Below are 23,201 nucleotides of genomic sequence, written 5' to 3' on the forward strand. Positions count from 1 at the left end.
TGTACTGATCAGAATTATAATATTTCTGACTGTCAAAATTTCCCAGATTTGAATCGAATCGAATTAATCGATTCGGGACCTTGTGAATCGGAATTGAATCGATTCTAGAAATCAGTGACGATACCCAGCCCTAGTCTAAATCTCCATGGAAGCAATTTTGCAATAAAGGACATAAAACAACAAATAATGTCCCAAGAGTTTAATCGACTTCCAGGCAAGAGATTGAAGCAACTAACAACAGCTATCCCCGATAAGACATGGTAGTAAATACATTAGAGGGTTACCTAGGCAACGAGTGTCCAGAAAGCCCGCCAGTGACCATGAATGGGTTCCAATGTGGCCGAAGATTCAGATAGTGGGCTCCACCTGGTGCATAAAGCTGTTCATGACCAGGCCGAGGTCAGGCTATAGTCAGCCCTCTATTTTCTTTTTATTTTATATTTACTAATTACAGAGATGGGCAGTAACGCTACTGTAATCTGTTTACTTTTTTCAAGTAACGAGTAAAGTAAGGGATTACTATTGCAAAAACGGTAATTAGATTACCGTTACTTTCCCGTAGGAACGCTGCGTTACTGCGTTACTAAAACCGAGATTTTTTTGCGAGAATGTCTCATGACAGTGACGTAAGCGAGTGTGACGTTCATGACAACAGCTGTCTGCAGATCAACAATGGATCATATATCGAGTGCGGGAGAGAGTATGAGCGTGCAGCATTTAAAGCGTGGAAGTACTGACCTTAATTTGAGTTTGGTTCCATAAAGAGTGACAAAAACATTAGTGTCCCTTGTGCGTTGGAAGAAAACTTTTTATACCGAACACATAATTTAATTTTTGCTTGATGCATAAAGTTAAAAGCTTAAAACTGATAAAACAAGTTAAAAAAAAGAGACTTTTCCATTTGATTACATTTTGTATGATGGATTATGCAGAAAAAGTAGAATTGGGCTGAAAGATCTATCGCTTTATCACCTATTCAGGTTGTAAATCGTGTTTTTAAAAAGTAACTAAGTAACTAAGTAATTAATTACTTTTGAAAATAAGTAATCAGTAAAGTAACAGGATTACTTTTTGGGGGAAGTAATCAGTAATTAGTTACCGATTATTTTTTTCAAGTAACTTGACCAACACTGACTAATTATTAATTAATTTTTGTTGTTTAACCATTTATAGTTTCTGTTGCTTTTCAGCTAAATTATTCTGTATCTAAAAAAAGACCATTTCTTTTAAGGTTCATTGATTGCACGATGCTTATAAACCCAGAGTAATACTGCTGAAGTATCTTAATTAAGACAATTATTAATTATTACTTTTACCATCCAGCTGAGACAAGAAGGCTGAAGAAAAAGTGAAGTAGAAAGTTTAAAGCAGTGCTGAACACAAACTAATGTACACAACTGTCTAGATGAGTGAACTGAATGGACGAGTGCGGAAAATTTCTAAAAAAAAAAAAAAAAAAAAAAAGTCAAAGAAAACAAAGAAATATTATGTAATAATAAGTTAAATAATGTATTACACACAAATGCTTAACTGTGTGAAAACATCTGTTTATGAAGGATGTCCCAAGTAAAAGATTAAAAATGGTTCATAATAATTTAGTGATAAAATGTCATATTTCAACTGTGGTAATTTATGTTAAAAAAAAAAAAAAAAAAAAAAAGAGTCATTTAATTAAAAATATATTCTATACAATCAGCATTAGTTTTTCTGTATCTTATTTTGAAGGAGTAATATGTGTTCGCAATGCATTGTGGGAAGCAGAAGCTATAGTCAGTTGGGAAGAAAATATACATGGTACAGAAAACCTGGCTGTGTTTAAACTTCATCTCCTGTGGCCTGAATCTTTATATTAGGGCTGCACGATTTTGCATAAAATGAGAATCACGAATTTTTGGCTTAGAATTCAGATCACGATTCTCTCACAATTTTCTTTTCCAGTATAAATATTTATTGCACTTATTAACTGCACGTCAACTTCGTAACAGTTGAAACTGAACATAAAAACAATAAATAAACATAAAAACAATAAATGTCTCACGTTTTGTGGTTGCCGCAAAATGTTGTACTGCTTGAAATTCCGTCTCCACCGTTGCTCGACACTGCGTGTATAGAGCAGGTAGTGCAACAATAGAAAAATAGTTGCAGGACGGCACTGTGTAGCGTTTGTCTAGGGTGTTGATCATTTTCCTAAATCCCTCGTTTTGCACAGTGTTGATGGGAGCCATATCTTTGGTCAGGTGATAAGTAATAGCCTCCGTAATTTCTTTGTGCCTGCGGAAGTTCGACGGGTATAGGGAAGCGCTGTATAAGGTTCCCGTTATTGATGTTTGGGTGGTTGACCAGGACGGATTTTCTCCAGTCACTTTCTCCTCATCCCTGACGTGCTCTCCGTTGTTTTTTCCCTGCTAATTTTAGCAGCCAGCTTCTGTATCACGTGGTATAAGGCTCCGCCCTTGTCATTTATTGAGCAGGAAGAGAGAGCGCTTGTTTTCATGCAGATTACGTCCCGGATCAAAATGCAGTACAATCGTCGTCGTTGTTTTTTTTTGTTTTTGTTTTTTTTTTTTTTTTAATCGTTGTCATTTGGAAATGAGATCGCACATAAGTATGAATCGAGATCGCAATTTTCTAACGATTAATCGTGCAGCCCTACTTTATATACACCATCGAAAGCAATGGCTTTTCACTCAGCACTTTCATCGAGTTATTCAAGCCACAATTGTAAAAGATTGTAAGCCGTCGAGAATACCGTAATAAAGGAGCAAGACGCTCAGTTTCCTGGCTCATGAAAATTGAGTTTGGCTTGCTGTTGACCTGCGTTAACATACACAGTGTATCCAACACGTAGCGATAACAGTGTAAAGGATAACCAAGCCTTCTCAGAATACAATGCACCACCTTGACAGATGGAAATTAAATAAGTGCATTAAAAAGTAGATGGTCTTACCTGTTCTCTGTGATCCAAAAGTAAGAGCAACTCTGTTGAGCAGATCTGGCTTTGCATACTGGTCCTCATCAACCCGCACCCAAAAACAGCCTTCTGACATTTCTTGGGGACGAATCTTAAAATACACAGCCATAATTTAACATCTTTAATAAACCAGTTAGGGCTTGACAGAGAAATATAAAGATTACTTAATTATTTATTAGTCATATTAAAGCCTCGAGATATAGTTTCCCATGAAGACTGACACCAAATGTTATAAATAAATAACAATAAGCACACCACCAGGTATTTGCATTACTTTCCAGATTAATATAAAGTGCAGTATTCCCATTACTCAATGAAATAGTTTTCCTCCTTGGAACAATAACATAAAGTCAGCAGAACCTACAATACAGACTAAAATAAAGAAAGTCAGACAAGCAGGTAGATAAATAGATAGAAGTTGGTAAAACCTCAAGCTTAATTTTAAAAATATATTGAGGAGTCTTTAAATTGAATCCATAGTCTATCAAAGAATATTTTCAAAGTGAATACTTCCTTTAATCACCAAACGCTGGTAGCACTGCTGATGTTTTGAAGAATCAACTATCTTTCACTGCATATGTTTGTAGTTATATTAAACTGATCTCGTTGTCACTGTCAGCAACTGGCTTTGAAAGGCAATTAGAGCCAAGATACAAACACTGTTGCGTGACTCAATATGCCGGACCTTACTAAAACACTTGTGAATATTAGATTAAGCAGAGTCCAATGAAATGCAACACTAACGGAAAGCTGACTTCCTCCTGTATCTATTACATGTGTAAATTGCCAGCTGTATTTTTGTATGTCCACCAAAGCCAAACCTTTCAAGTTCTTGTTATATGATGAAGAAATGAAGAATGGTCAAATTAACACCATGAAACTCTGGTGCAGATGTGGATCACCTTGTTTAAAATTGCAAGACAGGGCACTGACCTCAGCAAAGATACCCTTACTAAGTGCCACTCTATTAGGAAAGTGATAAATGAGTGTCACTGCATTAGGACTGCTGTTTGTGGGCAACAGTTGGAAGTTGAACTCTTATTAATGAGAAAGTTTTACAACAGCTTTGTCCCAAACACAGCCATATGCAAGGGTCTTCCACAGCTGCAGGACAGGTTCTCCACATGTCCTACAAGAATGTTCTCTGTAAATTTCAAACATCTGGTTTAATTTGCTGAACATCTGTACTGTTGTAAATCTGACATTAAATTATTAATCAAACCACAAACTAACATCGCTGGTGGTGTGAACTAATATTGCTTTGCGGATAACAACATCTGTATTAGTACCACAGAGGCTGCTCTGACAATAGCATCTGATCATCTGTTATTTTCAATTATTTCTGTCTTGGCACAAAGTGAGAAAGTTGTTGTTTAATTCTCAGAGAAACACCTGTACTTAGCAGGAGCTGCCAATAAACATCAGGAACGAAGTAGAGGGTCTCTACGTGGCCTAAATTTTAGTTTCTTCTTTCAAAGTTTTTGAAATACTTCATTTTTTATAATGTAACATACACTACGGTGCATTGTACCAACTGTAGTATGTTACATCTGTGAGTCTTACCTTGGACCAGTTCAGGCGCTTCATGGAGGTTTCAGGCTTGAATTCTTTCTTTGGCCTGAGGCCATAAGGCAGAGTGTGGTGGGTAGGTGAGCCTAGACCACCCCCAAATCCAAGAGGGGGTGGTGGGGGAGCACCAAATGGAGGAGGCATTCCAGGTGGTGGAGGTGGTGCAGGACAACCAGGTAACGGAGGCGGAGGGGGAGGTGGTGGTGGGACTGGCCCAAGAGATGCTGGAGCAGGAATTGGAACCCCAGATGGGATTGTTGAAGAAGATGATGCCTGTCCAGCATTGGCCGGCCCCACGGGTACAGCTCCAAACTGAAAATTCAAGCAAAATAAAATTCAGCTATAGAAGTAGAAATAAACGCACACACACACATGCACGCACAGAGCTCAGAACTGAGGCAGTTTTGAATTGAACAGTAAACTGTAGCCTGGAATTTAAAAAATTATACTTGAAATACAACATCATCAATTAAATTTCCAAAACAGGCTGAACAAGGCTGATGATACGACATCTCAATCAGCCAGTCCCAGAGTTCATAGTTTAGGGCTCCATGCTATTGCACTTAGCTTCCAACTTGAAATGTATTTTCTGCAGAATGAACGCCTTCGTATTTCATTTATTTATTTATTTTTTAAATATCACGTGGCAGTGAATTCACATGTCAAAGAAAACAAAGAAAAACGACTTATTGGAGAGACCAAAAGCAAAACAAAATGTGCTTATACACCATGTTCTGTATTCTTTCCTGTGTAATACCTCTACCTCTACCTAATACCTATGGATACCAGAGCTGTACTCTTTCAACCATTCAGTAAAGGCCAAATGCTCAGAAAGGGTCCAGATACTGTTAAGATCATACACACAATGATGTTTTTTCAAAAATACAAAAAAACAGAAATGCTATAGCTTTGTAAATTGTATCATATAGAGCAAATGGCTTATTGATCCATGCACCAGTTTTAGATTAAAGACGCCGACTAAAGGTCAGCCCTGGGCTCTTATTCTGCGTCTGCAGGGAAGAACACCTTTGCTGAATTAACAAGCACGAGTGAAAGTCTGTTTGGTGGGAGCGAGACTGATACAGGCATGGTCAAAGACAAAGAGACAAAGTATGTATGCATGCACCTGCACCGGTTAAATGTACCATCACCATTTGAACCAAGGCAGTATTTGAGTATTCATCCTGTGTTTGCTCACTCAAATTGAAAAATTATCATGGAAAAAAAAGGAAGTTCTTTTCCTCTCTCTGAGTGTGTAGTTATCTTGCAGTGCCAGGGTGTAGGAGTAACTCTCTGGAGTGTTGTGGTATGGGAAGGGGGGGCTGAAGGGGTTGTCAGAATAAATTGCTTTTAGAACAATTTCCTCTTATGGGATAGAGATCAGAGAATTAGAAATGGCCAACATGGAGGACTGGTCAGTATTCCTATTAGACTTAGTGTCAGCTAGCCAGTAGAGCAGCCTCTATGTCAAACCAAACGGCAGGCTCCAGTGAATAAAACCCCCACCCCTATGCCGCAACCCTAAATAACAAGAACATCTCACCATTGGAAAGTAAGAAAAGAAAGTTGAATTGCATTTCAATGCAATATTCAAGGGATTTTAATTAGTAATCCAATCCAACATTTTCTTACATCTCACATCCCGTTTCGAATAAAAACAAATGTACAAAAGTACCTGGGACCTGAAGGCCTGTAGCTCTGCTTGGAGTTCAGCTATTTTTTCTTCACACTTGACCAGCTGAGCTTGTGCCTCCTGTCTGCTTAGAAATTCCTCATCAAACTGAAAAAAAGAGCACCAAATATCCAGTTTATTCAACCAAGCACACATAATACTGACTTGGAATATAACTTGAAATTAGCTGATTTCAGCTAATGGTAGAAACAGATACAATTACACTGCTACATTACAATAAAACATTGTTTTAATATATCTCACTTTAAAATGAAGTTTGCGTATTTTAAGGTCAGTCTGGTCATTATTCCACAGCAAGATGTCACGGTTGCTAACTGATGTTTACAAAAACCTATATGGTTGTTATTCCTATGGCCTCATTATATTTAGATTTTTAGAAGAGTTTGTGTTTCATTGGTACCTTATTTTATACAACACAGTTTAAATGTCAGCATGCTATATTTTTGCTTCCTTTTGTCATTACTTGCCTTCTGTGCCAGTTCCGAAGCTTGTTGTTCATATTCATCTATTCGAGATTTATCCACGCACACCTCTGAAAAACAAAAAACAACTAGTCAGAAATTATCAGTGCTCTACTGAAAAAAATAAAGTAATTATAAAAAAAAAAAAAAAAAAAGCTATCAAAATTGTGCAACTTGCCTAATAGGTGGCTAAAGTCGACATCGAGGCGCTTGCGGTAACTGAAATCTGGGTCAGTGCCACTACGGTGGAGCACAATTTGAGAAACACATTCCTCAATGATCTTAAAGTACTGTGGCCTGCGAGCGAAGATAAATGAGACAAAAAGTATAGAGAGATAGTTAGAAACATACAACTGTCTTTGAGCCACAGGCACAGGCTTTCAAGCAATTTTAATCTTTTATTTAACCAGGCAAACCATTAAGAACAAAATGCTCTTCACAATGGTGGCCTGATAATGGCAAAGAAACCTTAGTGACAAAATTTACACTCGCTTTTCTCTGCTGTAATAAAATTAACAATTTAAGTCACTCCTGGTAGCTGCATTTAAATGACATCAAATACTATGCATGGCTATCCACTGTGTTTACGCTACGTTACCTGCAGATGACATCAGGTTGCTGCAAGGTATTCGCATACAGTTCTACAAACATTACGCAGGATATCATATTACAGGAAATCGTTTCTGTCTTCAGTCTTTTCCAACTTTCCTTATTGTAAAAATGCCGTTTCATCTTTTATTCATGACATGCTTAATGGTCTGAATAATACAATACAATTTATACCATTTATGACTCAAAGTACAGCAGACAAGTTAAATAAAATTGCCATCTCCCTCTGCAAACTTGTGGTGTCAGATGTTCATGTTGTGTGACTTTGCACCACTCACACAACAATTTGCTGGCAAAGACTTCTTTTGATTATCGCAGATGTTCAAAGCTTTAAGGCTAGCGATGCTATTAGTTGGAAATTGATTACAATTTATTAACACAAAATATAATCTCTATTTAATACTGAAATTTTATGCACTGCATTGCTACACACAAGAAACAGTGAGCAAAGACACTCTGTGCTCAAGGCCTAATGCTTTCCGCTTACTGTTGTACTTTAAATAAGGCCTGGGACTGCAAAAACACCTAATTGTATTTGTTAGTTTTAATCTGTTTAGTGTATGCAGGAAGAACATGGCTAGCAAAAAGATACGGGAAATGTGCCCGAAATCTTTTACAGTTACTGTATTATATCAGAGATAGTTTAATATACTAACAGACAGCTCTAAACTAATTAGCATATTACTGAGTTGTTTTTTCTTGTTGTTTTTCAAGTAATAGGTAAAATTTGAAAACAACTCACAAGAAAAAAAAAAATCACAACATGGTACACTTTACATGCACAAGCATATAATTACTGCAATTAACACTAATTAATGGAAATTATACATTTTTCAACTTTGAGGGGGAAAAAATATGCACACAGATACCTTAATGCAGAGAATAACTACATAATTCCCAGTTTGGCCTCTTTTGATTTTTATTTAATAATTAAACTAATAGTGGTGTATCAGATGTCTCGCACTATATCAAATATTGAAAACCTATGCCAACAGGAAATGGAAGTACTGTAAGGAAAGAAAATTTATCACAATTTTATTTATTTAAAGTTCTGCCCCTCACTTTGCTTTTAGGAGGGTGGTAATGTGTTTGCTTACATACATGTGTCCATATATACCACAAATTTGGTATTCACTGAAGCAATATTTAAGCTTTCTGTAGGACAGGGAATCAACTGTGTTGATTGTGGAGACAGTAAATTACTAAAGTGAGGTAGATGCTAATGTTACACAGGTCCCTGTTACAAGACCCTTTGGGTTCCTTCAAACCTAGCGCCTTAATAAAAGCACTGTTTTGATGATAATATCAGCAAAAGCTGAGTAATTGCATTTAAACTGTTTCATATGGCTCTGCTGGACACACTGATCACAAAATAACCAGGGCCAAGCCTCAATAAGCAGAAGGAAATAATATAATAACAACAGATGACATGCAACGCTGGGAGGCACAGTGCTATTGTGAGTTAAAGATAAAGTGAATGTTTGATCTGTTCATTATCTTACAATGATCCCGCTGAGAGTCCTAATCCCTTCCACACCAAATCATTAACTAATACTTTGATACTTACAAACAGTGATTAATCAGGGATATTGGTTTCCACCTCTTCCTAAAACAATGCAGAGACTGCATCTCATAATACCATGCATATGATTCGAAACATTAGCTACACAATGGAATCACTGAATCAAAAACATTAACAAAAAGAATTCCAATAACTAAAACCAGTGCAGTTCATCAGAGGGACCACATTCAGACAATGCCTAATCTGCCACTAAGGACAATCAACAATGCAAGACAAATTTCTTAAGCAAACCCAGTACACATATTTAACAGAAATACTATAAGCTAATGGAGCCTTAATCACTAAACTACAGGGAGAAATATGTTCATTCCATTAAGCTACTATTTTTAAACAGTCCTCACAATACTGATGTTAAATTATAAGATGAATTAGAGTGAATTCATGTTCTAGATAAAAACAAAATCAAAGGATAATGTATTATTTTTTTATGGTCAATTTTTAGTACTTTTTCCTGATGAATAATTTAAAACGTAAGTCAATTATTATAACTGCTAGTTGTTATTAGAGATGGACCGATACGTATCGTTCCGATACTGACCTAAATTACTGGATCGGATATCGGAGAGAAATAAAAAATGTAATCCGATCCGAAGTATCACAAAATCACCTCACAAAACGCGCTGATTGGCGTAACCCAGCTCAGCGCATTGGAGCAGTATGTATCACGTGATAGAGCGGCTGTTGTCTGCGAGACCTGTCGGCGGTCTGGTGGAGCCTTTGGAGCCTCGCTATGCTTCCAAACAGTGTCATTTCATCTCAGAGAAAACTATCCCAGAGGAGTAAAGCAAGTGTGTAAGTGCATGTCTGAATGTTTGCATAGTATTTCCACGTTAAGCTTAACAACTGATATATGGAGCCACAGCTGGACTGGTCGTCGGAGTTCCATATTGATGTGAAAAGGAATAGACTTGTTACCTTACTTCAGGTAGAATAAAAAAAAACCAAAAACAAACAAAAACAAAAATACAAAGCTGGAGTTATTCTGTCTTTGCTACAAAGCTGACTCTTCTCTCATTCTCTCCCCTCCCTCCCCCTTTGCTACTTCAATCATGAAACTGATCAATGACCAGCTGATCGTTTTTTCTGCCGCAAGTCCCGTCTTTCTTGTTTATCGCCCACTTTGCGCCAGAAAGAGGAGACCAGCAGATAAACAACAGCAGCACGTTTAAGCTTGATAAGCTGTTGTTAGAATTGATTTAATATTAATTTTTAGTTTCAGCTGATGTTTGCTGGAGCCACGACTGTAAAAGCTGCTGGTCATGATATCCGTTTGGATATGTGGTAAGAGGGAAACATGAAAATGAATCCAGGAGATGTCCTTACTGAATCATCAGAGCTGAATAATGATGGAGAAACAGGATTACATTTTAAGTGACATGAATGAGTTGAAGAGAAGTTATGAACTGTTTCTGAGAGACAAATAACACCAGGATCCTTTTTTTTTTACGTAGCTGACGGCTGGTAATTGTGCAGGGGCGGGTCTAGCAAAGTTTTGCCAGGGGGCCAGGTAGGACATTAGCAGGGAAAAGGGGGGCACAAAAAATACTTTTCTTTGATATTTCATTTAAAATGACTAACTTGTTGATTGCGTCGATTAAGCATCACGAGGCGGGGGTGGTTCCCTTTTTTTTTTTTTTTTGTGGGAGTTGGCAATCCTATTAGTTAGGTTGTTTAATATTTCTGCTAGGTACACTTTAAAATACCAGAATAGGGAGGATGGTGTAGGTTTAAGTTTGTTAGATTGATCAGTGTAGCTGAACTATAAAATATTTTGGGTGCAGTGTATTTTTTGCATACAGGTATAACAGAATAGCTTTACTGTTTTGTTTTTTAAAAATTGAGCATGAATTATACAAATTGCAGCAAGATATTTATAAAAAAAACAGTTTTATTGATTAAAAAAAAAAAAAACACACTATATCGGATTCATATCGGTATCGGCAGATATCCAAATTTATGATATCAGTATCCGTATCGGACATAAAAAAGTGGTATCGTGCTATCTCTAGTTGTTATGTGTAATGTTCTGCCTTTATATTAAATTAGAGAATAGAAGCTGAAGTTGCATATCTCAGACTACCACTAGAAGGACCCCACGCACCACCAGTGGTACGCATACCACAGTTTGAGAATGACTGTTCTTGATAAGATAGCTGATCTCACGGTATAGCTGACATCAATTGGATATCTTTTCTTATTGTAATCACTGAAAATTTAAGTAAACAGAGCCTGTCCTGGATGTATCATGGCTGAACAGTTTAAATTAAACTCAAATTAAACTCTAGAGTTTAACCCCTTCAAAAACAAATAAAAACAAAATAAGAAATCAGAGCTAGCATTTTCAAATCATCTAAATCTCATAGGTTTGGGGGTTTTTTTGTTTTTTTTTTTATAATGCAAATACAGTATGTCCCATATTATTATTATTTGTCTGAAAAAATCCTTTAAAAAAAAAAAAACAACAACAACAACAACACAAAAAAAGTTGGGCCTGGGAAAGTTGCCTAGTTTAAAAACCCATGCTAACATACCTGGCTAAACATTTCCCAGCTCATTAGATTCAGTGGGGATAAAAACATCCTACAGAAACGCAGCTTTTCAAAAGCAGGGATGGGCAAGAGTTCAACACTCAGTGAAAGACTGTGCGGGCAGCTAGTTAAACAACAGAACAGTACTTCTCAAACTATCAATTGAAAGACATTGGGGGCCTCATTCTCTCAGTTCCAGTTTGTGATGCACTGTCTATGTACAACTCTAAATGTTATATATAGTGATTTACAAATCATTGATTTTAGGTTTTCTCCTCTCTTCTTACCATTTTTTTAAGATGGCTTCAAAAATTGTGTACTCTAGACAGTTACATCCCTGCAACAGGGAGCAACAGTGTATGTTTTTAAATGTATGAAATATTTGTGAATGGTTAATGATGTTTAGCAAAGTGAGGGCAGTCACAGAAGCACCAGTGCTTAAATAAAAAAAATGTATATATTAAAAATAATAATAATCAGACAGCTAGAGAAGAGCACCAAAAAGGTGTTGTTTTTTGGCAGGTGATGCATTTTGTATTCTTCAGACTAAAGCTCCATCTTTTGATCAAGCCAAGTCACACCCAACAGCAAGAGAACCAACATAAAATAAGCCTTTGAAAAGCACCATTAATAGGAGATAAGAAATGCTCTGTAGCAATGGCTTCTGTAGAAGGCTTAGAGATGAAAGAGAAAGCATTCGCTTTGTTAACCAATGTCATTGAGAGGGTTTAAGGTGGCAAGAGCTAGACCTCCACAAAGCATAAGCTCTTCAACAGTGTACATCATTAACAATGTTCAAAACTGCTTAGACCCTGAGATGTGTGTGCATTTAGGTAAAATGTGACATGAAAATGCAGTCAGAATACAGTCTAGAGACTGTAAATTACATTACTATACTCTGCTATTTTTAAGAAAACGAATAAGGCAAACCAATAAACCTGATTAGTGAACAAATACATATGAATAAAAACTACTAAAGGAAAATTATAAGTATACAAGTAAACATGTAGTCTAAATAAGGAAACATTTAGCTGATTCATTTAACTGACAAGTAAAGCATTACTCGATTCATTAAACTGTGTGTGTGTGCGTGTGTTTGTGTTGATTTTTACCTGATCAAGTGGTCATTTCGTATAAGCACGAGGTGCTGCAGTATAGAGAGGAAATATGGCTCTGCACTGCTGTCCTTTACCATGCTCTGCACAATACTGAATATATCACCTGCATCAGTGCAGCGAGTCAAGGATTTGTATTTCAATGTCAACAGTGCAATTTCACGTAAAAAAAAGAAGGTAATGACACAAAAGTAAATGTAAGAAAAATGTGTTTTGACTCTAATTTACACTTTTGTTTGCATAATGTCAGAAATAATTTACCTTAACTGGATCCCATGAATGTCTCATAAGAAAATTAGGCACAATTACAAGACACAAACACTGAATCATAAATCCAAATTGCATGTACCTTTTTATAATAAAGACAAGGATATTCAAGCTCACTCTTAATGTCTTCCAGTCTGTGAGAGAACTCCATCATGTCCTCTTCTTTGTGCTCCTCAAATACCTTGAGCTGAATGTCAAGGGCCTCATTCCTGATGACTAGCAGTTGCTACATAAGGATCAAGGTGCAAAAAGAAGGTGCATAAAGAATTATGCAAAATTAAATAGTGAGGAAAGCTCAAGATCCTTTATTAAACTCAAGTAAAGACGAGGAGCTCATCCTAACTGTGATTATTTACAGGTGTGGGCACCAGCGTTTTACTTTCATTTATTATTTTCTCATTTTGCTGGCAACAACAACACTGCTTACAAAAGTTAAACATGTTAGCTAGATGGTATAAAAGCCAGAAGGAAGATTATTAGCCGAGACACTAGAAACTTTATTGGTTTCTGGCTGTCGCACAGACAGAGGACGTGCAAACTCTCCTCTGTGTTTCATGAATTATTTGCTGGAGTAAAACGACGATATTTCACTGAAGTGGACAACTCATTTTAATATTAATGCAAGGTGAGTCTGAGTTTATATTGTGTTCGTCTGTGTGTGTGCGTTTGTGTGTGGTGGTTATGTTTTGCTTACCGGCAATATCTCTTTCAGGCCACAGCGCATAAATTCATTTCTAATGTGCAGCCTGAAGTCCAGCTCATCAGGGGATGTTACTAGTGCATTGATGAGCTGCATGCATGCCACCTGCAACATGGGGGTACACAGAACAAAGAGAGTGTGAGAGAAGGGAAGAGAGCAGAATGAGAGAAAGAACCAAAGAAAGAGATGATGGACTTTTTTCCAGAAGATGATGAAAAGCGTGCTGGCATGCATTCTAAATGAGCCATGTCCCTTGGAAGCAAAGGACCATAACTAATGCATGTCTATTTTCTCCAGTCACCAACTGGGGGTGGGGGCTGATTTTAATATTAATGTAACAACTGCAGCCCCATATACACACATACACACACAACTAACCAACTGTCAATTTAAGGGCAAACTTGCTGTTTTGAAAGCAGTTTTTCACTCCCCTCTGAGTTTGGTTTATTACGCAGGGACAGCTACATTGTGTGACTCTTCAACTACCCAGGCAAAGATAAACAGAAAAATCAATTATTGACCAGTAAGGCAATCCATTCATGTGTGAAAAGACAATATGGCAATGCTAGATATTCAGGTGATGTTTAATTTGATGGCACACTCTCATCTTTGGTACTCCAGTTTACTAATACCTGTCACCAAAGAGCCTCTTTAATATTGTAACGCTACTGATGTTACAAAGTATCACAGCACCTTTGTATTGCCTGCCAATAAGTCACCAACGCCATCACAGGTCCCCACCCACACTCAGTGCCAGATTTGGCTTTGTGGATTTTAGTAAAGTTCAAGCTGAAGGGTCATCTTTTGACATAGCACAAGCTGCATATGGTACTTACAGAATGCTATTTCCAAGGAGCATAACAAATACAGCAGGAGCTCCGGAAAAAGTGTATCACTGCACAAAGCGATGAAGGGCCTAGTGGTTAAAATTAAATCATGTAGTTTTTACTCTAAATGGGAAGTCATGGAACTCTTATCACACCTTCAGCTTTATATTTGAGATAACAAATAAGACAAATATGAAGACATTGAGATAGGAGTATTAAGAGACAATACTGGTATCCTCAATTTTAGTATTTATGGTTTAAAAAAACGTTCCCTAGGCTGACACTATGAATAAAAGTACCGAAATAGAACAGAAAGCCTGTAGCCACACATTTCAATGCTTAGGATAAAAGTGTCTATGCTTTAATAATGCATGGGGTTAAAGGGGATTTGTGCTGTCTATTAGACAGTCGAGGTAATAACAAAGCATCAATAAAACACAACAAAGTACAAAGGGCAATGTTTGTTTGGCCACAGATGAGTTCTGTGTATTTAATATCCTTGTGTAAAGTAAATTCTACCTTCTAGTGCACTGGAAAAAAATCCTGGTTGTTATTTTTCCCCACTTCCTTTCTATAAATACCTCATTTTAAATTCCAGTGTCTCCCCTTCCCTCACCAACTATTGATTTTTTTTTCTTTCGGTGAGAACTGGTCAAAGATAATTATACAGTAAACTGAATGTGAATGCTATTTGGTACCTATCACAAGGTACTACAAACAAAAACCAAATTCTTATTCCAATAATATGGAAAAGATGATTTAAGCTTCATTATGTGTGCCTCAATTATTGCTCATGTTATGGGGAGCTCTGTTTAACAGTCACACTATATAAATGTTTTAAAGGGACAAGAAGTTTCCATAATTTATATGATTACATTTTAACATGCAAACCTGCACTGTTTGAAACAGTATATATGCAATGTTTAAGTGTGCTTGGAGAGTAAAGATCCAAACAATTTTATCTAAATGGAGAATGTGTAGAGGGAATACACACAAGAATAAAATGGCCCGTTTTTTATGTTCGTCTTTTTGTTTAAGGCAGAACATGAAAAGGGACTTGTATATTGATTAAATGAGCATGTTCTTCTACTGCTTGCTTTTATGTTTCTTGTTAACTTGTTAACTGGTATAGGGACTGTTCCTTACTTAGTCTGCCCAGCTGTCTGTAGATTTTAAGCTGATATTTATTCAAAACAAATGGTGCAGATGAATTTGTGGGTCGAATTTTAATTTCTGACATGTCTGGTCTGAAAGCGATCATTAAAAAGTGACATCTGTACTTAACTGAAGCATCTGGCACCAGTGTTGGTCAAGTTACTTGGAAAAAAAGTAATCAGTAACTAATTACTGATTACTTCCCCCAAAAAGTAATCCCGTTACTTTACTGATTACTTATTTTCAAAAGTAATTACTTAGTTACTTAGTTACTTTTTAAAAACACGATTTACAACCTGAAGAGGTGATAAAGTGATAGATCTTTCAGCCCAATTCTACTTTTTCTACATAATCCATCATACAAAATGTAATCAAATGGAAAAGTCTCTTTTTTTAACTTGTTTTATCAGTTTTAATCTTTTAACTTTATGCATCAAGCAAAAATTTAATTATATGCAACATTCTCTGACTTGAATAAATTAGTTTAACATTTAAACCTATTTTCTACACATTCCAGCACATAAAATAAAATATTTTTTGTGTTTACACTCACTCTTTCAAATAGATGCAAGTAAAACACAGCAGAAAATAAATAAAGTCAAAGACTCAGCGGTCCTGTTGCTCTATTTTCACCTGTAAAGCAGGACTGCGGTAGGCGGAGGATTACCCTGGTGCAGGTGTGCCGCGGTCAGTTGAAGAATCCGCGAGTTTCTCTGTGAGTTTCCCATTACGTCGTAGCTACTCGGAAGTTTAGGGGGGGGGGTTTTCGCTGTAAAAAGAAGTTTTCTTCCCACGCACGATGGACGCTAATGTTTTTGTCACTTTTTATGGAATCAAACTCAAAGTAAGGTCAGTGCTCCCACGCTTTAAACGCTGCACGCTCATACTCTCTCCCACAATCGATATGTGATCCATTGTTGATCTGCACACAGCTGTTGTCACTAACGGCGCACTCGCTTACGTCACTGTCGCGAGACATTCTCGCAAAAAGATCACGGTTTTAGTAACGCAGTAACGCAGCGTTCCTACGGGAAAGTAACGGTAATCTAATTACCGTTTTTGCAATAGTAATCCCTTACTTTACTCGTTACTTGAAAAAAGTAATCAGATTACAGTAACGCGTTACTGCCCATCTCTGTCTGGCACTGACGAGTTCATGAAAAACAGAATGAACAGACCTTTTTTTTTTTTAATTCTCATGTTGCACTTGCAAGTGGTGTTTTCTGTATTATTGCTGCTCAACATGTAGGTCTATTTGCCTCGAAAAACTAATTATATAGCATGAGATGTTTGTTTAACGATGGTGTTCACATCAAAATTGAAAATAAACAAAGTTGCTCACTTTTTTCATGCTGAAAAAACAGAACCTTCAAAAAATTTGAGAGGGCTTTATGTAGCATTGGTGTTTATTTACTGTAACTGATTCACCAAGATTTAATTCAATTCATCTTCATCTATACAGCACCAAATTACAACAACAAACACATTGTTAATGCAAATGAACAATGACACTGTCTTTAATTGCAGCATGCCACTTGAGACATTTCACCCACATGAATATAGCAGCCATATTTTCCCCATAACAATTAATCAATTCTAAATAACATTAAAATACAAGCATTTTGCATATACTAAAAGATGAGAAATGTCTAGCTGCCTTTTTAGGCGTCACTGCGACTTGATCTGTGATTTGCAATTGGTTGACTGAAAATTAGTTGCAAATAAAAAATATGACAAAACAACAAAACAGGAATTTTATCAAACCTCACAGTGAATGTTTAAGTAACTGAGGGACCTTTGACTGGCTGTGATCTGTTGACATTGTCACGTTTTCACAGTTACTGTGTATGTAATATCAGTAAAATCTGCGGAAAACAAGGTGTCAGATGGTGGAAAAGTATTTTGCACTTACTTGTAATTGAACTGAGCGATCGCGTAGTCCTTGCACAATGGGACTGAACCTCTCAATGCCTCGCCATTCCCCCGCTGTGGTGATGGCTTCAAGGACCTTCTCCAAACTAAATGAGAACATAAAATGCATGACTGAACAGTTTGAGAGAGAAAAAAATGAAGCAATGCATTCATTTTTAGGGATTTAACCATACGCTCTTTCCTATATTGTATCCAAGGTTCCTTGGAGTGCGCGAGTGACTGAATTATAAGGTAAATTACAGTGCAGTCTTTCTCTTACTGCTCTGTTAAGTTTCGGCCTTTTTATGACATTTTAGCACCATTTATTACTGTGTGCCAGTATGATTTAAACTGATAATAAAGACATGATAGTTATCCACTTTACTATTTAAGTACAGCCTAATCTAATGGAAAAACATTGTGCTTTAACATTAGAAAAAGTCAGTCAGATAGAAATGTTGAGAGAATCAATGACATACATGTTCTCTTCTCCTACAATGCAGATGGCTGACAACAGCTTTACCACATCGGTCATCATTGCAGACTGGTTGGGATCAATGGCTCTTGCCAGTAAAGCAAGACTTTTCTCCTCCCCCAGAATTCGATCCAAGCCATACTGTAATGGAATCAAAACATTATTACCCAGACATGCTGCAATTTGCCCCATTTTTGTCAACAAAAATACAAATCCACATTAAACAACATAACCAAAGTTAAGCTCATCATATATTTTCGTGTACTTCAAATGTATCTAAATGATCAAATATTTGACTGAATAATGTGTCCTTTTTTTTCCTTTATAAAAAAAAAACAAACCCCAGAAAACTATGTCCTACATGTCAAAATTGATATCTAATTGCATCCACAAACACACATAAACTTAAAGTGACTTTGTAACACAATCTCTCCAATAAATCTACAATTTACCGGGGAGAAAGGTTTTCTTATTATATTTATTTTGTCAAAGGGCAATTTCACAGTGTGGTAACTTTTAGTATTACATTATTATGCCACTGGTGACAGAAGACAGAAAAATCAGACAAAGGCAGAAGAAGAAAAGGCTGTAGCGACAGCTGGCAGAGAACACCTGTCTTCTTGGCATTGTGGTTACCCCACATCCCAAGACACCTCTTTAGCCGCAGAAAGGTCTGGGCTAACACAGAGGCCTATGGGTTTTTGTTGGCGCTTGGCACTTATTGAGAAGCAGGATTATATCAGACCTTGCAGCACATTTTACACTGCATATCTTTCTCCATAGGGTTTTAGCTCTACATGGAAAGTTGCTGGGAGGGTTCTTATCCTCTCTGCAGCTACTGATAAACTATTAAGAAAAACAGCTGAAGCATTATGAATTATTAGTACTTGAGAAGTAAACATTTTAAATAGCTTTGGCCTGGGACATACAGGGTGGGCCATTTATATGGATACACCGTAATAAAATGGGAATGGTTGGTGATATTACAGTCCTGTTTGTGGCATATTAGTATTTATGAGGGTGCAAACTCCTCAAGATGGGTGGTGACCATGGTGGCCATTTAGAAGTTGGCCATCTTGGATACAACTTTTGTTTTTTCAATAGGAAGAGGGCCATGTGACACATCAAACTTATTGGTAATGTCACAAGAAAAACAATGGTGTGCTTGGTTTCAACGTAACTTTATTCTTTAGGGGTAGAGCTGAGGTAAAAATTGAGGTAAAGATCTAAGATGGGTGTGGCTGACTCATGAGTGCAGAGCAAAGAGCTCCAAAAGTAGCAAAGTTAGACAGCCAATGACCTCTTCCAATTTTACACCCCTGTCAGTCTTTTGTATTTTTAAGCATTTTTAAGTTCATATAAACTATTTTTGTGATATGAACATTACAGCTTAAAAGGCCATGTTTCAAAAACTATAGTGTCAGTGTAGAATCATAATATATGAATTAGATTAATTTAAAGAAACCTGATCTACAAAAACAGACTTTTTATACCCAGCAAATATCCATCAAACAAAATAAGTGAAATAATAAAATGAAATAAAATAAGCTATTGTCAATACCTTGTTGTTCATGAAGGCTTTGAGACACTGGATAACTTTATGTTGGTTCTTTTTGTCAATTTTCTCTTGGCTATTGAAACAAGACAGCAATAGGTTATTGTTTGCTATTAAACACTTAAAAGAATTAAATAATTATTGAGACCGGAAAGAGTTTGAACATGAATGCATAAACTTACTGTTTCTTGAATAGCAACCTCTCCAAAATGTCTAGCAGCAGTCCAAGACCTTCATGCCCAAAGTTTTGCACCCAGCTGAAATAACAAACATGAAATCGATATCACAATAGTCCCAGACTGACAACTGGCAACAATTTCATTCTCATCCACCAGGCAGAAAAACAGAACTCAGTACTTTGTGTTGAAGAGAAAGGCAGTAGAGGTAAACAAGATACTGTAAAAAATAATTAAATAAAAAGGTTGCACATGCATACACTGTTATCCTCTGCTGTGTCTGAAATACATGAACACAGTAAAAGCTATAAACACAAAATTAAGGGAAAGCCTGGCCCATTGAAACCCACAGAGTGGATCCAGTGACTTTTATACATTCGGCTAGAAGTGAGTAAAGGCAGACAGTGTGATTGATTGTCCCACCATTGTCCAACGTTCATGTGTGAAAATGTTTTCTACCCAAACAGGAGATTTAGGACTGACATGTCACACAGTGCTTTCTCCAATCATGAGAAAAAACACCAAATGAGAGAAAATCTTCTTCTCTCTCTTCAGCAGATTTTCAGAATCAATACCACAGCAGACTTTAGCATCTCCGATGGAGGAAAACTTTACTGAGAAACTTTTTTCCATGCCCCCTTCCCCACTTTTCTTCATTTCCATGTCAGCCTTCTGTATAAGAGTGCATGTATCTTATTAGGCACATATATGATTAGCAATTAAATCTGGTCTGCACCGGAAATACTAATCAGTTAATCATTAAATTCATTCAATTTCATTAATGCGCAATACCCAAATGCCTTGGTCTTATGTAGACTGTGGCAGAAGAGTATAACATAACTCTACTGGAACAATAATGTGGATCTGACCCTATAAAGACAAAAGGCAGATGGTAACACTGCTAACACAAATGCACATGACACAAGAACGTGACTGTAAAACCAGCAAAGACAATGAAGAAACTGTTCATTATTTTAGGTTCTATATTGATTGCTATCTAAGCGCTTTCTTCCTTTAACACCCGTATTGGATTTATTTTCTCCAATTTAGCCGACTATCAAATTAATGCAAAGAAAACTTCACGGAATAAAAACATTTTCTTGCTGCTCTTTATGTGAAAGCTGATTTTAGACACATCTTATGGAGAACGTACCTTTGATCCAATAGAATGCTGCCTGTGATTACAGAGTAATATTGAAAGCTTAGGACCAACGTATAATATAGATTTATTTTCCTTCTAAAGGGCAAATTCTTTCCAACCACTGAACTCAAGGAGCTATTCTTTAAAAAAAAGTGTGATGAAGAGTGACTCTACAAAGAGATTCACATGAATGAACATATTCTACCTTTATTCTACAACAGAGCTGTTTGGAATCAGATATCAGTAATAGTTTTGTTTCATATAAATAAGACAGAACAGTGTTATTAAGAAGTATTATGTTGCTTAATGTGGTGTTTACCTGGTTAACAGCATGAGAGAGAGGCGGATGTAACACTGGGGGTACCAGGAGGTGAGAAAGTGAAGGTAGATGAGTTTAAATACCTGAGGTCAACCATCCAAAGCAAAGAGATAAAGGAGAAGTGAAGAGTCAGGGCTGTCTTTGTGACAGAAGGAAGGCAGCAAGAGTAAAAGGGAAGGTTTACAAGATGGTAGTGGCCTGCTATGACGTATGGCTTGGAGACGGTGGCCATAACAAAAAGGGAGGAGGCCAAAGTGGAGGTGACAGAGCTGACCAGTGACCAGGATTGATATGATTAGAAATGAGTACATGAGAGAGGCAAGGCTGAGCTGGTTTGGGCATGTGCAAAGTAGGGATAGTTGATAGATTGTACAAAGGATGCTAAATGAGGAGCTGCCAGGCAGGATGAAAGATGAAGACCACAGAAAAGCTTCATGCATGTAGTTAAGGAGGACATGCAGAGGACTGGTGTGACAGAGGAGGACGCTAAGGAGAGGGTGAGATTAAGGCAGATAATCCACTGTTGAGTACCCTAAAGGGTGCGGCTGAAAGAAGATGAAGAATTGTAAAGAGGCTGAATACTGGCCCAGGCTTTTGGTCTCCCCAGATCCAAACACCTTCTGTAGTCTCCTTCTCCACACTCGGGTTACCAGTACTTGCAAACCAAGGTACTCCAGCTTTAAGAATGAATACCATTGAACCAGAGGCATGAGCTAAATTGTAGACTGCCCCTCCCTCTTGTCTGAACCTGAATTCCATCTCTGAACATTAGCATTCACAGTTGTTGCTCTAATCACCACACTCTGTGCCTTCCAGCATCATATGTACATAAATTCTCAAGGTGGCAGGATAAAACGGGAAGCTGTTATCTAAATGCTTTATCTTGAAAAGAAGCAGGTTGTGTGTATGATTACATTTTTCTTCCATCTACTATTGTGTCTCTGAAGAACACTGATAAATGGCATTTTGTAATAAATAACCAATTTTAATGTTAATCCAAACAGATGGGAGATTAGTTATTGTTTTTCATTTGTTTGTTTTGATTTATTCAATGTAATCTACACCTGTCACAAAAATATGACAGGTAAACCCCATTCCAGTTTCTACATTAATAACTGAGCTTATAACAAACACCTTAGCTAAATCTATTAACAGGAAGCCCATCTGTTTGGGCGGTTTTGGGTTGTTGTTTTTTTTTTTTACAATTCCTCAAAATATGGAGGCACAAATGCATCAAAAGAAGCAGAATCCTCTTCTAATTGTTTGCACAATACTATGGCTACATCACAATGAATAGCCTGACAGGAGAAAGAAAAGGGGGGGGGGGGGGGGGGGACCAGCTGTCTGATTCCCAGCATGACTTCTGCAGTGTTTTAAAAAAGGTAAACAAAAACAAAATAATAGGGGCTTTTAATTCCCAACTTCATGCCATATACAGACATTTTCTGCATACATCTCCACTTGTATATATTATATATAGAGTGAGTGCACTAAAACATAGCCTTGTACCATCATTTACTACTATGAGAGCGTGTCAGGGTTAGATGGAAAGAGGCTGACAAAAACAGTGATGGCTTTACAGATGTAGATTTAAAAAAAAAAAAAGACTGCTGCCAAGGTAGATCAGAAAAAATGCTCTCAAGTTTCAGAGAGGAAAAAAAGACTTATATTCTACATTGGTCCCTACCCAGTCAGTACTGTAGGATTTTGGTTATAGAGGTCTTAATAAGAGCTTTATTGAAATTCATAGCCCAGTGGCAACTGTATGCAAGTTTTTCATCATCAACAGTTCAGGCAGAGAGCAAAGAAGAACAATCAGATGATCTCAAGCAGGAATTACAGAGGAAACCAGGATACCTGCACTGTGAGGCTTTCCTGAAACAAATATGAAAGACACTTGTGGAGACATAAGTGAAAAATGGATACTGGTGGTAAGTCAGCTTTCAAAGGCTGTTTGATGTTTTTAGCTTTTAGACATTCTGAAGATCTCAGAGGCCTGAAAAAGAAAATGGAATAGCTTTCCAAAACGCCTGAAGAAGTCTTATTAAGAGCAAGAACAACCGGGCCGATGCAAAAGTTTATGTATGAGCATGACTGTGTGTCCTAACTGAAGGTCAGGGAAAGTTTGGATACAGCAAATAAAGCTG

General features: G+C 37.1%; 1 protein-coding gene across 3 annotated transcripts in view; it reads right to left on the reverse strand.

The window, feature by feature from the left end:
- The window catches only part of LOC101487988 (protein diaphanous homolog 3), a 162,469-nt gene that overhangs the window by 121,449 nt on the left and 17,819 nt on the right, over positions 1–23,201 (reverse strand). For all 3 annotated transcript variants that reach the window (XM_076883864.1, XM_076883861.1, XM_076883869.1), the window contains 12 exons: positions 19,601–19,675; positions 19,425–19,494; positions 17,868–18,004; positions 17,390–17,495; positions 13,490–13,600; positions 12,903–13,021; positions 12,526–12,642; positions 6,873–6,991; positions 6,701–6,765; positions 6,216–6,320; positions 4,535–4,852; positions 2,948–3,062 (listed from right to left, as the gene is read on the reverse strand). In XM_076883864.1, the coding sequence (XP_076739979.1) occupies positions 2,948–3,062; positions 4,535–4,852; positions 6,216–6,320; positions 6,701–6,765; positions 6,873–6,991; positions 12,526–12,642; positions 12,903–13,021; positions 13,490–13,600; positions 17,390–17,495; positions 17,868–18,004; positions 19,425–19,494; positions 19,601–19,675 (1,457 nt within the window). The remainder of the gene's footprint in view (positions 1–2,947; positions 3,063–4,534; positions 4,853–6,215; positions 6,321–6,700; positions 6,766–6,872; positions 6,992–12,525; positions 12,643–12,902; positions 13,022–13,489; positions 13,601–17,389; positions 17,496–17,867; positions 18,005–19,424; positions 19,495–19,600; positions 19,676–23,201) is intronic.

This window comes from Maylandia zebra, linkage group LG1 (assembly GCF_041146795.1).
Source record: "Maylandia zebra isolate NMK-2024a linkage group LG1, Mzebra_GT3a, whole genome shotgun sequence".
Classification (NCBI taxonomy): Eukaryota; Metazoa; Chordata; class Actinopteri; order Cichliformes; family Cichlidae; genus Maylandia; species Maylandia zebra.